Source organism: Pristis pectinata, chromosome 5 (genome assembly GCF_009764475.1).
Source record: "Pristis pectinata isolate sPriPec2 chromosome 5, sPriPec2.1.pri, whole genome shotgun sequence".
Lineage (NCBI taxonomy): Eukaryota > Metazoa > Chordata > Chondrichthyes > Rhinopristiformes > Pristidae > Pristis > Pristis pectinata.
This window is the reverse complement of record NC_067409.1, coordinates 68,923,512-68,937,517: the sequence shown is the minus strand read 5'-3', so window position 1 is coordinate 68,937,517 and position 14,006 is coordinate 68,923,512. Positions and strand designations below refer to the sequence as shown.

General features: G+C 42.9%; 1 protein-coding gene across 1 annotated transcript in view; it reads left to right on the top strand.

Annotated features, from left to right (window-relative positions):
• The window catches only part of kif15 (kinesin family member 15), a 100,896-nt gene that overhangs the window by 72,172 nt on the left and 14,718 nt on the right, over positions 1–14,006 (top strand). Inside the window, exons 28-30 of the mRNA XM_052015649.1 lie at positions 372–470; positions 1,961–2,119; positions 10,681–10,778. Coding sequence (XP_051871609.1) covers positions 372–470; positions 1,961–2,119; positions 10,681–10,778 — 356 coding nt within the window. The remainder of the gene's footprint in view (positions 1–371; positions 471–1,960; positions 2,120–10,680; positions 10,779–14,006) is intronic.

Here is a 14,006-nt window from a genome sequence, read left to right as displayed (position 1 = left end):
AGTGGTAGGTGCCTGGAACATGCAGCCAGCGGAAGTGGTGGGACCAGATGCAATAGCAACATTTAAGAGGCATTTAGATAGAAACATGAACATGCAGGGATACGGACCATGTGCAGACAGATAGGATTAGTTTAAATTGGCATCATGGTTGGCACAGACATGGTGGGCTGAAAAGTCTGTTGCTTTGCTGTACTGTTTTATGTTCTATTATTGTAGTTCAACATGAACGAAATTCCAAGTATAAAATTGTTAGTAGAAATCAGTCGAAGATAAGTTTGTTGCTGCTGTATTTGCAATTGTGTATATAAAATACAGCTTTACTATTATTATTAAGCAATTCGCCTTTATCAATGTGATTGCGGAATTTACAGCTGCAGGTGAAAGATGTTGAAAATCAAGCAATAAAATGTGAACATGAAAAGAATCTTCAGCAGATCGAGTCCTTGAGAGAAATTTCGTCTGATAATCAGGTGAGATGACTGAAGAACTAACCTTACCTCATGACCACCACTCTACTTTTCTCTTCTTTCTGTAGGCAGGAACTGGCAAAGGAGAAAAGTTCTATTAGGCCCTTACCCAAACTATTGCTTTGTAGTAGAACCTCGGTTTGTGGATTGTAGGTTGGCATCATGAGGTTCCTACAGTTCTAACCGAAATATTATTCATGGTTCCTTATCTTTAACAGGATTCTCATGTTGTGGAGGTATATCTTTCCTCCAACTTATACATTCAACCTCCAGGTGAATAACAAAAGGTATGCACAGTGCCTGTGTTACTGGGCAGCAGTAGCAGAGAATCCAAGGACCTGGATGATCTGGAGAAATTCTGATCGCATCACATTTGGAATTGTCCAGAAAGACGAAGCTAGTACCAGAAATGGTGACTGTGAAGCTACCAATTGTTATGAAAGCCCATTTTGGTTCATTGATGTGCCATATGATGCAAGTTCACATACTCTCGTCAAGACTTGGCAAGCAAGGGGGAGCCATTTCTCACGAAGCAAAAAGAGCAAAAATTGATGCTGCTTGGGGCCCTAAACCGGCGTAGGGCATGGAATGAATACAAAGGAAGGTGTTGGCAGAGAAGCAGAAGTATCTGCTTTTTGTGCAGGAACTCAAGGCATCCAAATCCTTTTGTTTGATGAGGTAGGGGAGTGCAGTCTCACCTCAACCCTCTACTGTCTTCTTCATTCTGCTTGTTTGCATCAGTAGTCATTGTGGTCCGACTATAATTACTGCAAATTCACCATTCTGAATGGCCAAAATCCCTTTAATCCCTAAAGTAAGTTCATAAAAACAATAAATAAAATAAAAGAAGGTTAAAGAAATTTGGCACATCACCGAATACTCCAACAAACTTCTACAGATGCACTAAGAAAGTATCCTGACTGGTTGCATCATGGTCTGGTACGGCAATTCAAATGCACAGGAACGTAAGAAGCGGCAGAGAGCAGTCGACTCAGCCCAATACGTCACAGACGCATCCCTCCCCACCGTCAATAGTATCTACATGAAGATCTACATCTACAAGAAGATCTCCACGATCCAGGCCATCTTCTTGCAGCTGCCATTGGGTAGGAGGTACAGAAGCCTGAAGTCCCAGATTCAAGAATAGGTACATCCCTTCAACCATTCGATTCTTGAACCAACCGGCACCACCCTAACCACCATCTCAGTAATGCAACACGATGGTCATTCTAATTGTATTCTTTCTTGTATAATTGTGTATAATTTGTTTAATTTATGTTTTTCTTGTGAACGTTGCATATCTGATGCTACGTCCCTGTGATGCTGCTGCAAGTAAGTTTTCCATTGCACCTGTGCATACATGTACTTGTGCATATGACGATAAACTTTGACTTTGAAATAGCAGTAGTTGTCTGTGCCCATACTGTGATGGCAGCAGAATAACTTTTATTTTTAAAACATTAATTGTCTTTGTGTTTTTTGCTTCCCCACAGACTCCACGTACTCCAAGATCCCCAGCGTTTCCAATTAGAACCCCAGAGCAGCACCAGAGGCTATCGGATGATCGAAATGCAATTCAAGCCTCCTTTGAAGTGTTGGCTGAGATGGAGTTAGAAAGGGAATCCAAGAACAAACAGATTCTACAACTCAAAGTAGTGTACAAGAGCTTGAATTCATTTTGGTTTTTAATGATTGTTAAGCCATGGGGTGTTTTTTTTTATGGACTATTGGAAAATTCTAAAACTGCAACTGAACAGAACAGTACAGCACAGGAACAGGCCCTTCAGCCCACAATGTCTGTGCTGACCATGATGCCAATCCAAACTAATCCCATAGTCTATATCCTTCCATTCTTTTCCTGTTCATGTGCCTGTGGCTATCCTATCTGCTTCCACCAACTCCCCTGGCAGTGTGTTCCAGGCATCTACCACTTTGCCTTGTAAATCTCCTTTAAACTTTCCCCCTCTCACCCTACAGGTATGCCGTCTTGTATTTGACACTGCCACCCTAAGAAAAAGGCCTTGACTGTCTGCCTTATCTGTCCCTCTCATAATTTTATATACTTCTGTCAGGTCTCCCCTCAGCCTCCGACGCAGCAGAGAAAACAATCCAAGTTAGGCCAACCTCTTATAGCTAATATGCTCTAATCTAGGCAACATCCTGGTAAACCTCCCTCTCCAAAGCCTCCACATCCTTTCTGTAAGGCAGCGACCAGAAATGCACACAATAACCCCAATGTGGACTAACCAAAATTCTATATAGCTGCATCATGACTTCTCGACTCTTAGACTCGATGCCCCAACTGATGAAGGCAAGCATGCCCTATCCCTTCTTTACCACCCTATCTACTTCTGTTGCCACTTTCAGGGAGCTATGGACTTGAACCTCAAGATTCTTCTGTACATCAGTCCTGCTCAGGGTCCTGCCGTTTACCATAGACTTCTCCCTTCCATTTGACCTTCCAAAGTGTAACACCTCACACGTGTCCAGATTAAACACTACCTCCCATTTCTCTGCCCATATTTCCAACTGTATATCCTGCTGTATCCTTTGACAACCTTCTTCACTATCCACAACTCTGCCAATTTTTAGTTTGTCTATAAACTTGCTAATCAGACCACCTACATTATCATTCAGATCTTTTTTTATATTTATATATATCACAAACAACAGAGGTTCTAGAAAACCACTGGTCACAACCTGTAGTGAGAATAACACCCTTCCCACAACTACCTTCCGTCTTCTATGATCAAGCCAATTTTGAATCCAACCTGCCAAGTCTTCGTGGATTCCATGTGCCTTCTGGATCTTTTGGATCCTTTTGCTTTTCAAGTATCATAGCATATACCCCCTTTTAGCTTGGGATTCGCTTTGCACATAACAACCTAAAACAAAATAGATTCCAGATTGATCTGAGTGGACATGATATAGCTCCCTGAAAGTGGCAACAGAAGTAGATAGGGTGGTAAAGAAGAGATAGGGCACGCTTGCCTTCATCAGTTGGGGCATTGAGTCTAAGAGTCGAGAAGTCATGATGCAGCTATATAGAATTTTGAGTGGACGTGATGGTTGCAGCTTGTGGAGCTGCTGCCTCACAGCACCAGAGACCTGGGCTCGATCTGATCTTGGGTGCTGTCTGTGTGGAGTTTGCATGCTCTCCCTGTGACTGTGTGGGTTTCCTCCAGGTGCTCTGGTCTCCTCTCACATCCCAAAAACATGCGGGTTGGTGGGAAAATTATGTTGGTGTGTGGGTGAGTGGTAGAATCTGGGGGAAGATGATGGGTCTGTGGGGAGAATAAGAAATGGGATGAGTGTAGGACTGGTGTATATAGGTGGTTGATATAGGTGTATATAGGTGGTCAGTGTGGACTTGATGGGCCAAAGTGCATGGAGACAGGCCTTATTTCTCTGATCTCAGCTGGGGATGGGGTAGAAGTATTAGAAGATTGATCTGAGTGAAAGCTGAATCTCTTGGGCACTGCAGCTCTCAACCTGGAGAAGAGTAGAGCTTTGTTTCTGGATCTGTTCCTCAGATTGGAAGGTAGCAAATGCAATCGCACTGTTTAAGAGAGGCAGGAGAGGAAATGGGGAACTGCAGACCAGTGACCTTGACATCAGTACTAGCGAAAATTCCTCTATTGCTAAGGAAGTGATAACAGATTCTGGCAAATAATAGGACTGGCAGAGTCACCATGGATTTATAAAAAGATAATCATATTTGACAAATCTTTTGGAATATTTTGAGGTTGCGACCAGCAATATAGAAAAGGGCAAGCAAGTTGATGGGATGTATTAGAACTTACAGGAAGTTGGTGGTAAGATGCCAGAATCTGAGCACAAAGTATTGTGGATAACAAAGTAGATTGAAGACTAGTTAATAAATGGACTATATAGTAGGAGAGTTGGGTGTTCCAAGTGCCCTGGCTGTTTTGGACGAGGAGCAACATATCCAAGTTTGCTGATACAAAGCTGGGTGGCAGTATGGTTTGTCACAAGTGTTGGTTGCTCGAGGAACTTGGGCTCAAAGTTGAAGACCTGGAATCTGAGCTTCAAACACTGCGACACATCAGGGTAAGGGAGAGTTACCTGGATGCTGTGTTTCAGTAGGCAGTCACACACATAAGATTAACTACTTCAAGTTTGGTCTGTGAGTTAGGTAGGTAGGGGGATCCAAGAGGTGCTGGAGAAGCCTCAGCCATTGAGCTTGTCCAACAGGTCTGATGTTCTTGCTTCCTATGCAGATGAGAGTGGGGACTGTAGGAAGGATAAGCAACTGAACCTTGGCACCATTCAATAGAGGGCAGAGAAGCAAAATGTAGTTGGGACTGGGGATAGTATAGTCAGGGGAATAGACACAATGTCAGCATTCATTTCGAGAGGACTGGAAAATAAAAGCAAGGATGAATGCTGAGGCTTTATAAGGTGTTGGTCAGTCCACATTTGGAGTATTGTCAGCAGTTTTGGGCCCCATATCTAAGGAAGGATGTGGTGGCATTGGAGAAGGTTCAGAGGAGGTTTATCAGAATGATCCCAGAATGAAAGGGTTTACGTATGACGACCATTTGATCGTTCTGGGTCTGTACTCGCTGGAGTTTAATAACATAACATAAGAAATAGAAGCAGGAGTAGGCTATCTGGCCTGTCGAGCCTGCTCCGCCATTCAATAAGATCATGGTTGATCTGACTGTGGACTCAGATCCACCTACCTGCCTTTTCCCCATAACCCTTGATTTCCCTACTATGCTAAAATCTATCTAACTGTATCTTAAATATATTTAATGAGGTAGCCTCGACTGCTTCCCTGGGCAAAGATTTACTACTCTCTGGGGGGAAAAGCAGTTTCTTCTTAACTCCGTCCTAAATCTATTCCCCCGAATCTTGAGGCTATGTCCCCTAGTTCTAGTCTGACCTACCAGTGGAAGCAACCTTCCTGCCTCTATCTTAAATATCCCTTTCATAATTCTATATGCTTCAATAAGATCCTCTCTTGTTCTTCTGAATTCCTGCAAGTACAGTCCCAGGCGTCTCAATCTCTCCTGATAGGCTAACCCCCTCATCTCTGGAATCAACCTGGTGAACCTCTGCACCGCCTCCAAAGCCAGTGTATCTTTCCTCAAGTAAGGAGACCAGAACTGCACGCAGTACTCCAGGTGCAGCCTCACCAATACTCAGTACAATTGCAGCTTAACCTCCCTGCTCTTAAATTCAATCTCTCTAGCAATAAAGGCTGTTCCACCTGCAAACCAACCTTTTGCAATTCATGCACAAGCACTCCCAAGTCTCTCTGCACAACAGCTTGCTGCAGTCTTTCATCATTTAAATAATAATCTGATCTTCTATTTTTCCTTCCAAAGTGGATGACCTTGCATTTACCCACATTGTACTCCATCTGCCAGACCCTTGCCCACTCACTTAACCAATCTATATCTCTCTGCAGACTCTCCCAATTCTCTGCACAACTTGCTTTTCCATTCAATTTAATGTCATCAGCAAACTTAGATACACTACACTCAGTCCCCTCTTCCAAATCTTTAATGTATATCCTGAACTGTTGCAGGCCCAGCACCGACCCCTGCGGCACGCTGCTCACCACTGATTGCCAACCAGAGAAACACGCATTTATCCCAATTCTCTGCCTTCTATTGGTTAACCAATCCTCTATCCATGCTAATACATTACCCCCAACTTATCGAATGCCTTCTGGAAATCCAAGTATACAACATCCACCTGTTCCCCTCTATGCATTGCGCTCATTATATCCTCAAAGAAAACTCCAGTAAGCTTGTCAAACAGGACCTGCCCTTCCTGAATCCATGCTGTGTCTGCCTGATGAAACCACTTCTATCTAGATGTCTCGCTATTTCTTCCTTAATGATAGCTTCAAGCTTTTTCCTGACTACAGATGTTAAGCTAACAGGCCTATAGTTACCTGCCTTTTGCGTACATCCTTTTTTAAACAGTGGCATGATATTCTCTGTCTTCCAGTCCGCTGGGACCTGTCCAGAGAATTTTAGTAAATTTTGCTAAAATTGAAAATTTTATCCTACATCCTTCTAAACCATAATCTTTTGGTTTAGAAGGATGAGGGGGGATCTCATTGAAACCTACCGAATATTGAAAGGCCTGGATAGAGTGGACATGGAGAGGATGTTTCTAGTAGTGGGAGAGTCGAGAACCAGAGGGCACAGCTTCAAAATAGAAGGACGTCCCTTTAGAACACAGATGAGGAGGAACTTCTTTAGACAGATGGTGGTGAATCTGTGGAGGCCGTGGAAGGCAAGTCATTGGGTATACTTAAAGTGGAGGTTGATAGGTTCTTGATTTGTAAGGGCATCAAAGGTTATGGGGAGAAGGCAGGAGAATGGGGTTGAGAGGGATAAATAAATCAGCCATGATCAAATGGCAGAGCAGACTTGAAGGACTGAACAGCCTAATTCTGTTCCTATGTCTTATGGATAGGGTTTGTGGGGGAGAAAAAACAAGATATGTTTTAAATGGTGGGAGATTGGAAAGTGGTGTCCAGAGGAACCTGAATGTCCTTGTAACAAGAATCACAGTTAGTATATAGGCTCAGCAGGTAATGAGGAAGGCAAAACACATTAACTTTTATTGCAAGAGGATTTGAGTGCAAAAATAGAGGCATCTTGCTCCAAGCATACAGAGCTCTTGTGAGACGGCATCTGAAATGTATCCAGGTCTGATACCCTTCTGGTTCAGGTTTAAACTAGATTGCAAGGGGGAAGGGAACCAGAGGAGTAGGTCAGAGGAAGAAGGGGATGGGGAAAAGTCAGATCTGACAGGTAGAGAGGCTTTGAGGAAGGAGAAGCAGAGTACAGGCTATAAAAGTAGTAAGGTGGATGGGCTAAAGTGCATTTATTTGAATGCCAGAAGCATCAGGAATAAGGGAGATGAACTGAGAGCTTGGATAAGTACATGGGACTATGATATTGTGGCTATTACAGAGACATGGCTGACATCGGGGCAGGAATGGATATTGAATATTCCTGGTTTTCAGTGTTTTAAAAGGGATAGGGAGGGGGGGGAGAAGAGGACGAGGGGTGGCGATTCTGGTCAGGGACACAGTCACAGCTGCAGAAAGGGTAGATAATGTAGAAGGATCCTCTCTAGAGTCAATATGGGTGGAAGTTAGGAATAAGAAAGGGGCAGTTACCCTCCTGGGAGATTTCTATAGGCCCCCCCGGTAGCAGCAGGGATGCTGAGGAGCAGATTGGGAGGCAGTTTTTGGAGAGATGCGAAAATAACAGGGTTATTATAATGGGAGACTTCAACTATCCAAATATTGATTGGCACCTACTTAGTGCCAAAGGTTTAGACAGGGCGCAGTTTGTTAAGTGTGTCCAGGACGGAATCCTGATGCAGTATGTTGACAGGCCGACTAGACGGAATGCCATATTAGATCTAGTTTTAGGTAATGAACTGGGTCAGGTGACAGATCTATCAGTGGGTGAGCATTTGGGGGACAGTGACCATTGCTCCATAACCCTTAGAATTGTCAAGGACAGGGATAGGAGCAAAGAGGACGGGAAGATATTTAATTGGGGGAAGGCGAATTATGAGGCTATAAGGTGAGAACTTGGGAGTGTAAATTGGGATGACATTTTTGAAGGAAAATGTACTATGGAGATGTGGTCAATGTTCAGGGATCTTCTGCAGGATGTTAGGGATAAATTTGTCCCAGTGAGGCAGAGAAGGAATGGTAGGGTGATGGAACCGTGGGTGACGAGAGAGGTGGAACAACCAGTTAGGAAGAAGAGGGCAGCATACATAAAGTGTAAGCAGCAAGGATTGGACAGGGCTCGTGAGGAATATAGAGTAGCAAGGAAGGAGCTTAAGAAAGGGCTAAGGAGAGCGAGAAGGGGACATGAAAAGGCTTTGGTGAGTAGGGTTAAGGAGAATCCCAAAGCTTTTTTCTCGTACGTAAAGAGCAGAAGGATGGCTAGGGTAAAGGTAGGTCCGATTAAAGACAAAGGTGGGAGGATGTGCCTGGAAGCTGTGGAAGTGGGTGAGGTTCTCAATGAATACTTCTCTTCAGTTTTCACCAAGGAGAGGGGTCTTGATGATGCTGAGAACAGTGTAGGTGAGGGTAATGTTCTAGAGTATGTAGATATTAAGAGAGAGGATGTGTTGGAGTTGTTAGAAAATATTAGGACAGATAAGTCCCTGGGCCTGACAGAATATTCCCCAGGCTGCTTCGTGAGGCGAGGGAGGAGATTGCTGAACCGTTGGTTAGGATCTTTGCGTCCTCGTTGTCAATGGGGATGGTCCTGGAGGATTGGAGGGTGGCGAATATTGTCCCCTTATTCAAAAAAGGTAGTAGGGATAGTCCAGGGAATTACAGACCAGTGAGCCTTGTGTCTGTGGTGGGTAAGCTGTTGGAAAGGATTCTAAGAGATAGGATCTATGAGCATTTGGAGAAACATGGACTGATTAGGAACATTTGTGAATGGAAGATCTTGCCTCACAAGCCTGATAGGGTTCTTTGAGGAGGTGACCAGGAAGATTGACGAGGGTAGTGCAGTGGATGTGGTCTGCATGGATTTTAGTAAGGCGTTTGACAAGGTTCCGCATGGTAGGCTTCTTCAGAAGGTCAGAGGCCAAGGGATCCGGGGAATCTTGGCCGTGTGGATTCAAAATTGGCTTGCCTGTAGAAAGCAGAGGGTTGTGGTGGAGGGAGTGCATTCAGATTGGAGGGCTGTGACTAGTGGTGTCCCACAGGGATCGGTTCTGGGACCTCTACTTTTTGTGATATTTATTAACGAGTTAGATGAGGGGGTGGAAGGCTGGGTTAGCAAGTTTGCAGATGACATAAAGATTGGTGGTGTTGTGGATAGTGTGGAGGGCTGTAGAAGCTTGCAGAGGGATATTGATGGGATGCAGAGCTGGGCTGACAAGTGGCAGATGGAGTTCAATCCAGAGAAGTGTGAGGCAGTACACTTTGGAAGGACAAACTCCAAGGTGGAGTACAAGGTAAATGGCAGGATTCTGGGCAGTGTCGAGGAGCAGAGGGATCTGGGGGTTCATATCCACAGATCACTGAAAGTTGCCTCGCAGGTGGATAGGGTAGTTAAGAAAGCTTATGGGATGTTAGCTTTCATAAGTCGGGGGATCGAGTTTAAGAGCCGCGAAGTGATGATGCAGCTTTACAAAACTCTGGTTAGGCCACACTTAAGAGTACTGTGTCCAGTTCTGGTCGCCTCATTACAGGAAGGATGTGGAGGTGTTGGAAAGGGTGCAGGGGAGATTTACCAGGATGCTGCCTGGATTAGAGAGTATGGATTATGAGGAGAGACTAAAGGATCTAGGGCTGTTCTCATTGGAGAGAAGGAGGATGAGGGGAGACATGATAGAGGTATACAAGATATTGAGAGGAATAGATAGAGTGGACAGCCAGCGCCTCTTTCCCAGGGCGCCAATGCTCAAAGCAAGAGGACATGGCTTATTGGTATTGGGTGGGGAGTTCAAGGGTGATGTCAGAGGGAGGTTTTTCACCCAGAGAGTGGTTGGTGCATGGAATGCGCTGTCTGGGGTGGTGGTGGAGGCTGATACATTGGACAAATTCAAGAGATTGTTAGATAAGCATAGGGAGGAATTTAAGTTAGAGGGATATGTGGGAGGAAGGGATTAGATAGTCTTTGGTGTGGTTTGAAGGGCGGCACAACATGGTGGGCCAAAGGGCCTGTATTGTGCCGTATGGTTCTATGGTTAACATAACAAGACACAGCAAATGTTCACCAGACTGGTGTTAACTAAATCCTGTACTGTCAACCAAATAATGATAACCCACCACCATGACTCGTGACTCTTACAAACAAGTACCAATGCTAGAGCAGGATAGCAGCATCACTTAAAAACAAAATGAAACTTTTAGATATGATAGAAGTAGTAAATTAGGATTTCTTTTACTCAATTCCCTACATGTTCTTCAATAATTGGCAAAATTAACACTTGTGAAATTGTGTGGTTTTGGCTATAAACCCGTTAACTAACCAGATAAAATGTTGTATACACTTAGATAAATCTCTGGGAAGATGATAAACGTTGTGGTGAAGCAACCTGAAAAATCAGTTTTGCCTTCCCATGCAAGCCCTTCTGAAATGTGTGATTTTCAAAAACCCTCAAAAATATGGCATAAGGGATCTCGGATTGCTTCAGTTTTTGATTCTTCTTTTCTTTCTCATCATGAACATTGCAGAGCCAGTTGCATGAGTTGAAAAAGCAGTGTTTGGAAATAGATGCTTTGGAGAGACGCTGTCGGAGTTTGGAGAGCCGTCTCGAAAGAGCAGAGAAAAGGTACCAAGTTCTGATTTATAAGTTTTTCTCTAGCTAATATGTTTCACATTGATATCTTCCTCATTTTAAAAAGTTGCTTTCTTCAAAAATAATACATTTTAACCTGTAAGCCCAGAGCTGGCATGTTTTTCTTTTTGAGGTCTTTTAATTGAAATCCCAATGCAATGCATCACTTATTGGGAAACTAATATAATCTACTGATTGATACCAGATCTCTAGGCAATATTTTGGACTTAAGGAGACTGAAACAATGTTCCTTTTTTTTAAAAAAAATATGCCAATAGTTTTAAAAATGTATTGAAATTGTCAATTTATGCATAACAAAAAGAAGCCTGCCCACTAATTGGTCTGCAGTTCTATAGCTAATCAAATTTGGCGGTGCAACAATTTTACCAAATGTACAAATAAATATGCATGCACAAAGTGCAATTAATAAATATAATTCTCCTGGTCTGATTCCCAACTTGCAACGTGGGTTGAAGTGTAGATACTGAGCTGCTATAGTCTTGGATTTCATATTTTATTCTTTTGGGACATGAAAAAGGTACAAATGTGAGTGCTTCAAAAGAAAATATTGCAGTTTAATTCAGTAATGTGGCAGATCAGGTTGTATTTATCCTGTGCCTTTGGAGTTGGGGAGGAAGCTGAAAGAATTGCCCAAATTTACTGGGTGCACTGCAGTGCCATTGTGGGACAATTAACTAGAATGGAGAGCAGCACTCGCAAGTTGGAAGGATGGTTCTGTCATCCCAAAATGTTAAAATTGTCACATTATCCTCTACCACAAGTTAACAGGAACAGATCTTCTATCTACCTTACCTAAACATGGGACACCTCCATTAAATCTCTTCTCAACTTTTTTGCTCCAAGGAGAACAAGCCCAGTTATTCCAATTTAACCTTTATGCCTGAAAGGAGCGTCATATCCTTCCTGAAGTGTGATCAGAACTAGGTACCACACTCTAGTTGTAGCCTAATTGGAGCTCTATAAATACCAACAGTGTGATAAAATTGCAGTAGGAATGCAGTGAGAGTTCACAGGTGGATTTCTGGGATTAGGTGGACTATTCAATGAGAGACTAAGCCTATACTTGAGTGAGAGGTGATTTTATTGAAATATAGTTTTTATGGAGAAATGAGGTAGAAATGAAGATCCTTTCCCTTGTTTGGAGTGTCTAGAACCAAGGGGTTATAATCTCAGAATAAGGGATGAGTTGAGTAGACAAATGAGAGGAAGTTTCTTTATTCAGAGAGTGGGGAATCTTTGGAATTCTCTATTCAAGGGCTGTGGTGACTCAGTCTTTGTGTATATTCAAGACAGGTTTTGGGATATTAAAAAAAATCCAGGAAAATAGGTTTAGTACAGTGTGGTTAAAGATAAACGGTCAACCAGACCTTGTTGGATGGCAGAGAAGGTGCAAGGGACTCAGTGCCCTACTCCTATTTGTGTTGTAATGATGCTTCAACTACTACTTAATATGTTCTGCACCATCAAACATCTATGCACAGGAACTTCTAGTCCCTTTTGTTCCTGAACACTCACTAGAACTGAAAATCAAAAAAATAAACTACAGATGCTGTAAATCTAAAATAGAAAATGCTGGAAATACTGAACAGGTCAGGCAGCAATTGTGCAAAGAGAAAATTAATGTTTCAGGTTCAGAATCCTTCAGTCTCTCAGTACCATTTAGTCTGTGTTGCTTCTCCCTAGCCCTTCTGCCAAGAAGCATGAGCTCGTCCTTCTTGGTGTTAAGCTCCATCTACCACTTCTCTACCCATTCAGCTACGATGTGGTCAATCCATTCCATGTTTAATTTCACTGGCAAATTTTGACATGTTATTCTCTATTCCAATATCCGTAATTATTAAATCAAAAAAGCAGTGGTCCTAGTACTGACCCTTGGAGAATACCATTGTCCTCCTATCCAGAAAAACAACCATTGACCGTTTTGTCTTTAGTTTTAATTTTTAACCAGGCTGATGCCAAGGCTCCCTTTCTATGAGCCTCAATATTGTTAAGCAGTCTTGGTCAATTTTTTTTAAATCCATATAGACAACCTGTACATGTCCTTCAAATTTTCTCAGTTACTTGATCAAAATTTTCACTTCAGATGCAAACTGCCTTTTAATTAGAGACAGAGAGTGTAGATTTTTAATTCTCCACAGCATTAGCTTCTCCAAGATCCAGTTAATTTATTTTCCTGGTTCTTGCTTTTTTAAATTTTATTTACAGCGTGGTAACAGGCCCTTCCAGCCCAACAAGTCCGCGCCGCCCATTTTAAACCCAATTAATCTACCCGTGTACATCTTTGCAATGTGGGAGGAAACCGGAGCACCCGGCGGAAACCCATGCAGACGCAGAAGAACGTACAAACTCCTTACAGACAGCGACGGGAATCGAACCCTGATCACTGGCACTGTAATAGCGTCGCGCTAACTTGAAACTTTACTCACCATTGCTCTTAAATTAACCCCCTGCAGTTACTGGGAATGAACAAGGGTCATTTACGACTTTCCAGTGCCAAGGCATCTCCCCCATATCTGGGAAAGTTACTTTTATTTCTTTCCCACTCCCACCAGTCCATCAAGGTCACAGAGGGGAAGACATTTCCTGAAGGAGGATGTTTCAGAAGTCCAAGAGTAGAAAGCCTCATCTTGAGAACAGATGCGGCAGAGACAGAGAAACTGAGAGTAGGTTATAGTTGATATCAGTGGATAGTTTGTCTCCTGTGATGAAGAAAGACTCAGAAAAAAAGAGTCCAGGTGGAGTTGGTGGCAAAGGTGATAAAATCAACAAGTTGTATATGAGTTAACTTCCAACTATGTTAGACCCAACTTCATAATAGACAGTTTCGTTGGGGTTAAATAACAACTTATTTTGAGATTTGTAAATTGTATATCAGAATATCCATTTTGTTGTAATATCGTCTTCAGCTCAATAGAAGTTTGTATTGATTAGAACATAGAACAATTACAGCACAATTCGGGCCCTTTGGCCCACAAAGCTGTGCCGAACATGTCCCTACCCTAGAAGTTACTAGGCTTACCCATAGCCCTCTATTTTACTCAGCTCCATATACCGATCTAACAGTCTCTTGAAAAACCCTAACGTATCAGCCTCCACCACAATTTCCGGCAGCCCATTCCACACACTCACCACTCTCTGAGTAAAAAACTTACCCCTGACATCTCCTCGATATCTACTCCCCAGCACCTTAAACCTATGTCC